Source organism: Temnothorax nylanderi, unplaced genomic scaffold, assembly GCF_030848795.1.
Source record: "Temnothorax nylanderi isolate EJ_2023f unplaced genomic scaffold, tnyl_v1.0 TNYL_tig0226_pilon, whole genome shotgun sequence".
In the NCBI taxonomy this organism is placed as follows: domain Eukaryota; kingdom Metazoa; phylum Arthropoda; class Insecta; order Hymenoptera; family Formicidae; genus Temnothorax; species Temnothorax nylanderi.
In genome coordinates, this window is record NW_027249288.1 from 52,755 (window position 1) to 65,683 (window position 12,929).

Genomic DNA, 12,929 nt, shown 5'->3' on the forward strand with positions numbered 1-12,929 from the left:
TGCTCGTTGTGCCGAGTGCACTTCCATTTGTAATGGAGATTTGAATCGCGAAGTTGAGAAGAGATTTCCAAGAAGTCAGAGGTAATAAGAAGCGCGCCCGAATGAGACGACACGCTCCAGTCTTCAAATCCGATCTCGATGCACGTCGGGTGCCAGTCTTCCTTTTATATCCAGCATGCGTCGTACCGTATCTACCTGGCACTAATAAAACAAGACCACCTGCGCCGTCTGAGACATATGTGTACGAATATGCATGTATGCATATCGATCGACTCACTCGTTCACCTGTTCCAATGCGAGCCGCGTTCGAGATTAGCCGGACTTCGGTTCTCTGCATTCCTCTCACGAATACGCGCATATCTACTCGTGCAGATTCGCGATATTTGCAAATTCGAGGTGATTTACGTTAAAGTGGAAATTTGATCGTAGATTAGCCATTTGCATTCAATGTCAGTGTTATATAAATGTTAGCTAAACATTAATTTCATTTTTTTTAATATCCTTGAAAATTGTGAACTTGTGATATCACAGATTCGCATTTTTTTTGCCGTCTTTTCATTACTCTTATCTCGATTAAAGACTTTCGTTCCCGAGTGACACTGATAAGGATGAATATATTATTAAGTGCACGTGTAATATTTTTAATATTTCGTCTTATGTTTGTAGTTTAAGATAAAAAGAGAATCACGAATGTAAAGGGCCAGCTTTTCCCATATCGAACTAGAGGTCTAATACTTATATCTTATCGTCGTTCCTAGGCAAAAAGTGCGTAGCAGAATTAACGTGTTCGTAGTGGGAGAATGGACGATTCATTCAGGAACTCGCACGCGTGAAATATTCTTCCCCGTCTTTCTCAAGAGTGTCGGAATGCGGGTTCGATTTCTACGTCTCTCCCCCCGTCGTGCGCCCCAAGTAGGGCACATTTTCGGATCGTTCGCGGCTGTGAAAAAGATTGTGAGCGAGGAAAAAGGAACGTCGCATTTTACAATCAATAATGACCAGATGACTTGAGAGAAAACCTCCGCGAGGCGATGCCGTCTTATCGGGACGTGGTTTAAAGGTCAGCTCCGCGATGAAGATATCGGTAACAGGCCAGTGACGAGCGAGAACGTCACGTGTATATAAATATGTATACGCTTATATAAATATATTATTATGTTTCTTTCCTCTTTTCCTCGACGGCCCTAGTTTCCGATTAGGTGCTCGATATCAATCTCTATACGTAATCCGTGCTTACACGTCATATGCGTATTACCTGGTCATTATGAGAGCGCTCGTTTATTTGTAGTTCGTAAACAATGGAGTGTGGAACGTTCTTTGTATCGTTCGTTTACGCTCTGTCGGTGTAACATCATCTACCAAACTGCTGTTCTTCCACTCGTCCGCCTCTGGCACGCTCGAAGTTTCTAACTCACGTCGTACTCGCGAGAAAATCTACATATTTCGATCAAATACGCAGGAAATTTATTTATATACTATTACTATACGTATATACTTTTTCTCTCTCTCATTATCGTTATGTAAGGTCTGTATAATCGCTAGGGTCACATGCAGAGTGGCACCGATGTCATTTATAATCGAGGAGTGCGCACGAAAAAGGAAACCTCATGAAAGATATGAAGTATATTAATTATATGAATTATTGTTTTTTATATTCTCAGATTATTTCGAAGTCTTATCTTTCCAGATTGCGTTTTTATACGTTCTCCAATAAGTTCGTTAAAAGAAGGCGGAGTTTCAAGCTTTTACGACCTTTTTTCTCTTTGGACTATTCACTTATACATTCTTTTTTTTTCACCGTAAATTTCACAATCGTATTGGAATATCACGCTTGCATAGTTTGACGACTAGAAGAGAGACGCGTGAGACACGCCTGAAAATAAGAGCCACGTACGATTGCCACTTCTGGTAAATTTGAGTCAGCGCACGGCGCAAAGATCGCGGGAGCTCTAGTTTGGAGTTACGCTTTAAAATTTCGCCTTTCTTACGGACTTATCGTGAGCGAGTCGTTTCGCCTCTCGATTCGCGTTATCAGAATCGATTTGATTGTTTACCCGAACACAGATTTCTCCTTGACAGTTAAAAATCAGATTTCGGACTGCCGCCAGATACCGATAATGATTTTCACGTCAAAGAGATACAGGACATGGTCAGCGTGGTACAGAGGATGATCAAGGACGGTAAGCCAATAAATATAGGAAATTCTGCAGCTATAGTATGCATATTATCTACCGACGTGAGGAATGCTCAGGAAAATATCCGACGTCTCGAAATTTAGGGGGAAAAAAAATGGAAAACAAGATTCGGTCGGTGTAATCCGGATAATCCTGAAGATTACGAATCTTATCAACCTTCTGAAACGGATGAAGAAGGTCTTGGTCCTTAAAATGTCTGGACTTGGCAGCGCATATTCTTCTTCTCGCTTCAGTCTCTTTCTCTCTCGTGAGAGAGATAAGAACTCTGGCGCGTGTACGCACGCACGGTGTGGCGTTTCTGTACGGATTTCTCCAAATAATGTGCAATATGTTTACGCTCGACAACGAGATGGCCTTGGAGGTCGCGATTGCGCCGCTGATTAAGTCGCTCTCGTCAAGGAGTCCAGTTTCCTCCGAGCTCAAGTCAGTCTCCTCTCCGGAGAAGCTCGCCGATCTCGCGAGGAATGTCGTGCGTTCTCTCGAGATCCCACACTGTTGGGCAAAGCTCGTTTGAGTTTCGAGATTCAGTAGTCTTTGATCGATTAACTGTCTTATACACGAACGCACATTCTCTTTCTAGTTCGCAAGCGAGCGCAGGTCAAGCCAGGCATTCGTTCTAAACAGCGTAACGGCTCTCTTATCTACAGTGATACTCAACCTGCGGAAAGCCAATACACTTGCTAATACACGCGCGTTAACGCGTGTTATCGTGATAATACGCGCGTGAGAAGAAAGGAGAGGAAGATGAATTGCGTTTTTGACATCGCTCCATCTTTCAGTCTGCCCTATTGACAGAAACGCTACGCGCTTAATAGTTACGGTAACTATATACACGCTGTTAAATTCGTAGTGTCAAATTAAACTCAATTTGAGTCATTTTTAACCATTCTTGTAAGTTGCCTTTGCTCTTACTCAATATGTCGTTAATTTAATTAAATCATTATAATAATTAAAATAATACTATTTTGTGTTAAAATATTATATTTCGACACACATGGTGGTTATTAAAAGTAACGAAATGTTATTTAACTCAAGATATTGGTTCAAATTTCATCTTTTAATATTTAACAGTGCAGCTGGATTAAATTCAAAAGGTTCTGTACGATCGGATCTTCAGTTTTCGTTACAATTATCGCGGATTCGGTTGCATGACAGTTGGAAAGAATATTTGCAAAATGTGATTTTTCGATCTCGTCGAAATTACAAGATAAATAAGAGGATTCATTTCATTTGAGAAACTTTTGGATACGTATTTAGGTAAATATATCATGTAGACGGTATTTTTGATGAGCGATATTCTCTATCTTTCGATTTTTCTGATGCTCATCTCGAGAATTTCAGATAAGTGCGAAGCTACTTGGGACTAAACAAGGAAACGGCAATCGATTCGCATTTCACCAAGAAACGAATTTCTACTTGTTGACAGCGCACATTTTGCCGAGGCCGCGAATCGAATGATCGTTTCGCGCAGGTATGAGAAATCGGAGACTAACCAGCGGATATAGGGTTACGGAAAGGAAATGCATAAGCGCAAGTTTAGAAGACATATTGCGCATTGTCGCCGATACTCGGGTTTGCGAGGCAGTCCTGGTCATTTTTTTCTCCTCGTGTAGATTTTGTATGCGGAATCACGGCCCCACTGTTACGCACGAGCGTGATATTTTAGTGTCGGGAAAGGTGAAACACTGTTTTCTCGTCTTCGAGTCTTATTCAGGCAAGCGAGATTACAGTAATGCGCTGAGTCGAAGGTTTGTTCATTATGAATTACTGACGAAAACTGAGCTCGAGATGGGTCTTCGCTTAGTCTTTAGGGGACCGCGAGACGTTATAATGTCTCGAAATCGGTGTCATATTTTGCAACGGATGTTAAACATATTTTCTTAGAGCAAGTTAAATTTTCGTGAATTAAGAAAGAAAGGTTTTCGGACCTCTAAAGATTAAAAAATAAGGCAGTAAGATAATGAATATTATAATTAAATAATACAACGTATACCTATATATTCCTAATAAAACGAATTTCTAGAAAAGAGGATTAGAATTGTATAAGAGTCGGTAATTGAGAAAGGGGTAGATATAAGTCTTATCATTATAGTGTCGGACGATTTCGAAAGAGTTAGGAAACTACGTCCTATCTTTATGAGGTTGCAACATGGATAGCGGAAGATTTAATATTATATTAAGATTATGATACTTAAGACATCATTTGATAGAAAATTACTTCGAAAAAGCTTCGACAATATATTAGTAATCTAAAAATTCTACGTTAGCAATTGTGCAACACGTAACAGAACTCGGTAAACAAAATGTTAAAACAGTCGCCAGAAATTTATTATTTCGTAACTATTTAAAATTTAAATGGTCTTTCTTTAAAATTTCAATTAAATTCTGCTCAGTTCCGGCAGTGAATCTGTCATCACATTCCGTCAGCAGATTCTGTTACATTTCTTCACATTCTGCTGACAGAATTTAGACACCCTGCAAAATTTGCTTCCGACGGATTTGACTATCCTGAAAATTAGTTCGTCGCATTTTTTTAAATACTTTTTTGCGTACCGCCCGGTGAGCGGCGAAGACCGAAAGAAGAGGAGGAAAAAGGAGAGAAAGAGAGTACAGAAAGTGCAGCTAGCGAAGCGAAAGCGAAGCACGCGTGTGCCTGCCCGCGACGGGCTAACCGGTGGTTTATATGGCACGCCTCACGTTGTTTACACGCGACGCGTCCCACGCTCTTCCGTGGTGGACGTACCTCTCGATTCACGTGGATTCACGTTCTCAGCTTCGACCGGCGACTTCGTCGAAGGGGAACCACTCGTAGGATCGCCTCTTCGCGAACAGTATCGATCCCGAATCGATCGATGAAGAACGTTTATTGATTTCTGAGGTTAAATCATCATTCATCTTCGTGCGCGCGCGTGGGTGTACGCTTCTTACACGTCACGTTTGTCACAATCATTCGGCTTCCATTCCTTTCTCTTCTGGACTCCGAGCTTGCACCTTCCAGATCACTTTGAAGTGCAGTAGTTAATGAATATTTAATTTTTAATTAATGTACGTCAATTATTGTAGTATAACCGGTGTATAATTGTGCGTTAATTTCCAGGTCACGTTTTTAAGAATCCAGAGGTGGTTAACATCGTCCTGGAACCCGGTATATGGTAAGTTCGTACATATAGTTTGTATATCCAATTTGTGGATTATTTATTGTCGAATAACGAAACGTAAACTTGCCTTCAGCTCTAAGGACGAGGAGGTGGACAATGATTGCGTAGTGAGAGCGCGCGGTCTCCCTTGGCAATCCTCAGATCAGGACATCGCCAAGTTTTTTCGCGGACTCAATGTCGCCAAGTAAGTGATTCTCAGATACGTAAAGCAAAACCGATATATATACGACTAACGGGAGCCTCGAGCAAGATAAATTAATTGTCTCTCTAACTGTCTTTTTGGTATTTGTGCACAAGCCACGTGGATCTGCGTGAAGCAGGTAACTGAGATAGCCAGTATTTCTATAACGCACTTAGACGCACTTAGGTTTCTGTCATTCTAGTCTCTCTTACGTTGACATAACATAAGCGCGATCTCGAGGAGACCTTCCTACTTGCTTATTAGCTGTTGTACATAATGACGAACATTAAATATTCTGGAATCGTGGATCTTGTACGCTGTACGGATCTATAACTGCGATTCTAAAGATTAGAAATTCTCGTAGAGTGTTCCTAATCTTTGTTGTCTTTACGAATTTTCTAATGACGTAATTACGAATAGAGGAGCTGGTCGCTGCGCGACGATTATACGCTAACATTGGTGTAATAACTTTTTTAGGGGTGGTGTAGCTCTTTGTTTAAGTCCTATGGGAAGGCGTAACGGCGAGGCATTGGTACGGTTTATTAATAAAGAACACAGAGACATGGCGCTGAAGCGGCATAAACATCACATGGGTGCACGATACATAGAGGTATACAAGGCCTCCGGAGAGGATTTTGTTGGCGTTGCTGGTGGTACGAGCGGGGAGGCACACGCTTTTCTGTCACGCGGGGCTCAAGTCATCGTTAGAATGAGGGGCTTGCCGTATGATTGTGTTGCTAAACAAGTGGTACATAATTCGTTTAATGATCTAAGATCTTATTTTGCGTATAACGAGCTTCTCGATTACATATCGTCTATCACTTTTCTACTGTATACACCATCAGCGATTTCCTTATAGCTGGAATTTTTTCAATCCGGACAAAAACCGTGTCAAGTGTTGGACGGCGAGGATGGTGTGCTGTTTGTAAAGAAACCGGACGGCAGAGCGACGGGTGACGCCTTCGTGTTATTTGCGAAGGAGGAGGACGCGGTGAAAGCCTTGAGCAAGCATAGAGACTGCATCGGCAGTCGCTATATAGAACTTTTTCGAAGCACAACCGCGGAAGTGCAACAGGTAGATCTGAACGTGAATCTCAAGACGATAAGAAACGTCAATTTTTACCTGAATTCCGATTTTGTACAGGTCCTAAATAGGGCGACAGATCCGAAGCAAGTAATACTACCACCACCGCCTATCGCGCAACTTCCACCCTTGCTTCCTCAACATATCATTACGTCCGGTACGCGCAAGGATTGTGTTAGACTTCGTGGTTTACCGTACGAGGCGCTCGTCGAACACATTCTGGAGTTTATGGGTGAACATTCTAAAAATATCGTCTACCAGGGTGTTCACATGGTTTATAATGCTCAGGTAGGTTTCGGTCAACCATACTTATATGTGCGGATAATTATTTATTTCGTTTCTCTCTAATCTTCAATTCTGTAATCATTTCACCAGGGCCAACCGTCTGGCGAGGCATTTATTCAAATGGACAGCGAGGCATCGGCATACGCATGCGCGACCCAGCGGCATCACCGGTACATGATCTACGGCAAGAAGCAGCGATACATCGAAGTGTTCCAGTGCAGCGGCGACGACATGAATCTGGTATTGACAGGTGCGGTAACACCGCCGTCGACCAAGGCACTCCTATCACCCGGTACGTTGACCACACAGTCCCCCGCGACCTTCACACATCCGTCTGCGCCAGCACCGGTGCCGGTGCCGGTACCGACCGCGCAGCCGCCGCCGCCGCCGCCACCCCTGTGGGACATTCACGCTCTGGTGCAGGCCCAGGCCGCTCAGGCCGTTCAAGCACAGGCTCAGGCGCAAGCGCAGGCCGCCCAGGCGCAGGCTATCAGGAATCAGGACCTATGGCTGATGGCCTTGGCATCGAATCCGTCTCCTACCTCGACCACCCATTCACCCACTTCGGCAGTCGCCGCCGCCGCTGCCGCTGCCGCCGCCACGAGCAAGTCTCTAGCTCTAACGAGCTCGAATCCGGTGGTCCATTCGGCCCAGATACCCTACGCGGTAGGACCCTCGGCGGCAGCGGCGGCTGCCGTCGCGGCCGCCGCGGCTCTCCACGCACCACCGACAAATCCGGCAGCAGCGGCCGCGGCAGCTGCGGCGGCTACGCCGTTTTTGTTCTTCAATGTTCCCCATCATCCCCGTTATCCCTTCTTGCGGGCACCGGCGCCGCATGGGCTGTTAGCGCCTTACATGCCCACCGCGCAGACCTTAAATCCGGCCGCGATAATGGGTCTAAAGCGAACGTGGGACGCCGCCTTCCCTGCCGACGCGACGGCGGGTAGCGTCACCGCGAAACGTACGCATGCTTGGCACGCACCAACAGCGGCGTTTCACGCACCATCCCCAACCGCAGCCCCGGGCTACCCTTATCCAGCTCAGTTTTATCCCCAGATCTGATGCGCCACTGCGTCGATCTCTAGCTTTTTATAGACTCTTCCTCGGGTCCCACGTAAGGAGAACGGAAACGATTGCCTCGGTTTCTCCGCAAGAATTTGTTATTCGCGCGGAAGTACGCATGCTACGTGGGAGTCGCCGTGTTACGACAATACGACAATACTTTTGACGGATTTATGTACATTCTTAGCGAGTAAGCGTTGTAATTATTCGCGAATATCTACGACATTCCGTTTCGTATTCCGTGCAAGTCTGGCAGAACGTCATTTACAACGTTTGTCCAGCTGATGAAGTGTACCTAACGTTTTGGGAATGCTTGGTACAAATTCGGGCGTTACTTACACGACGGTACTTAACTCGCAAGTCGGTTTACTTTTCTTATCCTAATGCATTTAGGCAGCAGAGCTAATTTCGGTAAGCATGTTAGTTGTACTGATAGTGGTATATAAAATTCCATTTTTGGCGTGCGCATACGTTCGTTCGTAGTTACGCGTTCATGGAGTACCTATTGAAGAAAAAACGCTCTTCCACGTGAGCGTAACCAAGTGCCTTATCTAATGCAATGTGAACACGAAGTAATTTGTCTAGCTCTCAAAATTCTATGATCCATACGCGCTCCCTTTTATATACATATACATACAGAGCGTTTCAGAATTATCATAGTGTATACGCAGATTAGTTCTGGGTTTTACCGAAAGCCAGGAATTATTTGAACATTAATATTCTCTGGACATTTTTTATCACAGGCATTTCAACGTATCAAATGTTAAAGTCTGTGTGAGTTCTTCCTTCCATGAGAATAATCATTGTAAAATTTTGTTAATGTAATATATGATTTCATAATAATACGTCGCTCGTGTCTATCTTGTATTTCAATGATGATGTTATTTAAGCAATTTTGGATACTTATGACTTTAATGTCTGATATTTAACTGGTATCTGTGAAAAAGTGTCCAACGAGAATGCTTATTGTCTCTGAGAGAAGCCTACAAGTGGGTACTATCAGAAATATCCATTTATATATATATACACACTTATATACATATATGTATGCGTATATACATATATATTTATGAGAATGATTTATATATTTTGCTAGAAATATTTTATTAGCACTAAGTAATATAAAATGGACATTCCATCCAATGTTATATATTCTAAAGTTCTAATTCGGACGTATGGTAGATTCTTTTATACGTGGCATCTATTATGCGCATGTATGTTACAATCTGTGTGTAAATAAAATTTCGTCACTAATTATATTATTCGCGAACGAATCACACAGTTCGCTCTTAGTTGGCCTCGTCGCGGATCTATCTCTTTTCCGTCTATCTCTTTCTCTCAAGGATTGTAACATACAAGCTTTGATAACTAGAAAGTTAATATATGTGAATCAGACCCTACAACAAAGCACATAAGACCCGTTTTGCTCTGTTATTTTATATTTGGGGAAAAATCGCGCGCATATATACACACGCACACACCTTCGTACACATGGCGTTCACTGCATTTAGTACAATAATATCGTTAATAATCACACCCACGTACACACATACACGGATGTGATCCAGCACTAATTCCATCGTGTGTGACGGATAATACCTCAGTATACCGAGTATGTGCATTAATAATCGGACTTTGGTTTTGGAGAGTATATACGATAACGGGGAGCGAAGAAAGCGGAATTAATTTAGAAAAAAAAACAAAAAAACACGCCGTCTCTGTATACGCTCTCGCGGCTTGTGATTTAACTGTGGTGTCGGCGGTATTTACTCTTTCAAAGCTGGGCTTACGGCCTAATACCTTTTGTGATAGTGTAGTTGGTGAGATCACACACATTGAGACGGATGGATAGATTTGGTGTATCAGGGAATCGAGCATCGGCTTCGCCGGGAGGATACGCAGCTCGCCGACTTTATTCTCGCGAGGGATGGACCTCGGAGAGATACCTCACGCACTGCCACGCCAATAATACGGGCTTCCACTGTTCGCAACAAACGCGAGAAAAACGAAGAGCTGCGGTCCACCGGCGAGGCCGATCCTCGAGATCTGTCGCGCGGATCGCAAAGTGTTGTTTATTGGTAATTTCACTTCTTCCTCTTGCCACGGTTTTTTTTATATACATATATATGTGTTATTAGAATAGAGAGTAGGGGTACGTATATAGCTGTAAACACAAACACGGGACGGTCATAATTAGCCCCGTTATATGTCCGCGAGGATACGCGAAAACGATTCTGGCTTGCATGTCGTGTGGTTTCGTGGAGGGATATTATAATTTTCCTCCGGTCGCGCGTTCCGCGAGCGATCGCGTAACGGATCCGATCTTTTTCTTTCTTTTTTTTCCCCCCTTTTTTCTTCCCCTCGCGCGCGCGGTTACATACATTACGGCCCGGTAACTGTCTCTCCGGGCGTCGCGTTTTTTATCCGACAGAAAAAGAAATCGGCCTCTCACGCTCCTTTCTCCCGAACCGCCTCGTAACAAGTTTTCCGTTTTATCTGTCTTTTTTTCGACGCGCGATCCTGGCGATTATCTCGCGACGCGGTGGCACTAACGTACAGAATCAACGGTAGCAAGTGTGCGTCTTGACGTAATCTTACGTTCTATCTTGTCATAGCGGCCGCTGCGGTAAAGTACCTGTTATTACATTAAACATTCTCGATCCGGTTCTCGGTATTAATAACGTAACTGTTCCAGAAGATAATTTACCTGAGGATAATTGAGGGCCGTTTTGTGAAAAAGAGAAAAGGAAAAGAAAGAAGGAACGGACGTCGAGCACAATTGCACGGTAAAAACGATCGTTCGTTTAATCTCGGGACGCTAAAGGACGCGAGATGACCGGCGAGATACCGGATGTGAATTTTGGCCACGGGGCCAATGACGAAACGAGAGAGACACCGTCAAAGAATATGGAAATCTTCAATCGTGAAGACGCAACCGTAAATTATTATGCCGTTCCGAGTGCGGGGCGTCCTGGGATTAAGGGACCGTGGGGTCGTGCATCTTTTTGACATTTTTTTTAAATATCGGGGATTACGTGTCCCCCGACTGCCCCCCGGTTGTGTAGCATTAATTGATATTATAGAGATAGCGAGAGAGAGACACGGTGGGACGATGCGAAACGGAAACCGGCGATCGTTCATCGAGGACGGTCGCGCCAACCGGTCGCCCTTCGCATCGTTTCCGTAGGGGAATGCATCTCGGAGTTGTTCTGGCACAAGTGTATGTCGAGAGCGTGAAGGTGTCCTAGCGTTAACGACAATCACATTCCCATAATTTCTTCATCTCCCCGCCGATGTCTTCCTCAAGATCTCTTTCATTTTTTCTTTTTTTCCCCCCCTTTCCCTCCCCCGGAAGACGTAGGACACACGCACGCGGTATACACGTGTTTATCCATGCATACGCACACACACATACACACACGTATACACGCGGTGTAACTCTCTTTTTTTTTTATCTTCTGTATACACTCTGTATATCGATGATTTTATATCGACGGTGAGAACGATCATGTTTAATAAATGTGCCTTGTGGATATATATATCTTTTTGCTTGCCGGGTTGGTGGACTCTTACCCTGATTATATTATATACCGTCGCCCGGTGGTTGCACTCTTCCCCAACGTCGGTCCCGTTGCGCCGTCTCGCTCGCCGCACCGCGAAGCGAGGCGACGCGTATAACTTTAAGCGATCGGGTTTTTAAAGGAGAACGCGTTTCCTCCTTAAACGCCATTTCTACCAATGTAGTTTAACTTCAATCCCGATTTAACTTATCTTTTTATCCAGTTTTTTCCAGTTTTTTTCCAAGAATTAGAAAAAGATAAAAAGTATAAGTTAAACTGAGATTGAAGTTAATTTACATTGGTAGAAATAGACACTAGACAGCGCCCGGACTCGCGAGACCCGCTGAAAGATTGCAACCACCACGCGGTATCTTGTTACGTTCTATACATTTTTTTTTCATTGGGCTCACAGGTATCTTTGGTATCTACAGATCAAGTTCGAGATTTCTGTGTCGTAACTCTTAGCTCTCTTCCTCTCGCTCATTCTCCTTGTTTTTTTTTGTTCTGTCTATCTTTCTCTCGCGTAAAATTCTCTCTCTCTCTCTCTCTCTCTCTCCTTCTCTTTTCTTTGTCATTTTTGTACGTGAGTCTTCCCACTTTCTATCTCCAAGCGGAAGACGGATCTCTAAGTGTCTCTCCTCTCCCATCTCGTGATTACCCGCTCTTTCGAGATACTAAAATTCTCGATTTACTCAAGTCGCTACTCAAAAGTTACTCTTCAATGTGGTCAATACTTACGAGCCGTTGCTTTTTGCCTATGCCGATCATCCCAGCGGCCTGTTAGAGACTAATCTAGCGAATCTACTTATATTCCTCTCATCGTGTTACACGTTTCCTCCCTGTATCCCCGCAAATTGCCCGATGCGATACGAATTCACGTTGAATTGTGCGAAATGTACGGCCTGCCGTCCATGTCACGTCTTTGCTCAAGCCATGTTTACTCGACGGAATAATTTCAAGATAATCTGCATGATTTACTATTCATTTTTCAGAATTTTTTAAAGCAACGTTTCTTGAAGTGACACGCAAGTGGGCTGTACTTTCGTCACAAAAAGGCGCACGCAAAAAGGCTTTTTCGTTGGGCAAGAGAGAGAGAGAGAGAGAGAGAGAGAGAAGGAAACAAGAGAGAGAGAGAGAAAAAAGAGCGAAAGAGAGAAAGAAAGGAAGGGTAGAAGGGGAGAGAAAAAGAGAGTGAGAGAGTGCGTGTATCTGGTGATTTGGCAGAGGGGCGAAATCGCAAGTTGCTGCATTACATATTATATATATAAAAAAGGATACATTATATATTATCGTGTTACAATGGTGCAGTGTCGATTGCTGTTATGGTAGCGGGACCTACAAATACTAACTTCTGTGCTTCCAGGTAGGCCAAGTCCAAGTCATTATTCCTTTGGATGACTGCGT

General features: G+C 43.7%; 1 protein-coding gene across 2 annotated transcripts in view; it reads left to right on the forward strand.

Annotated features, from left to right (window-relative positions):
* LOC139779417 (RNA-binding protein fusilli-like) overlaps positions 1–12,929 on the forward strand; it is a 34,124-nt gene that overhangs the window by 16,433 nt on the left and 4,762 nt on the right. The window contains exons 4-10 of one of the 2 annotated variants that reach the window (XM_071717762.1): positions 2,091–2,180; positions 5,293–5,347; positions 5,427–5,537; positions 6,012–6,282; positions 6,394–6,609; positions 6,679–6,906; positions 6,994–11,500. In XM_071717762.1, the coding sequence (XP_071573863.1) occupies positions 2,091–2,180; positions 5,293–5,347; positions 5,427–5,537; positions 6,012–6,282; positions 6,394–6,609; positions 6,679–6,906; positions 6,994–7,965 (1,943 nt within the window). In that variant the 3' untranslated portion in view covers positions 7,966–11,500. Of the gene's footprint in view, positions 1–2,090; positions 2,181–5,292; positions 5,348–5,426; positions 5,538–6,011; positions 6,283–6,393; positions 6,610–6,678; positions 6,907–6,993; positions 11,501–12,929 lie in introns of those variants that run through there. The other variant, XM_071717763.1, reaches the window with a different exon arrangement.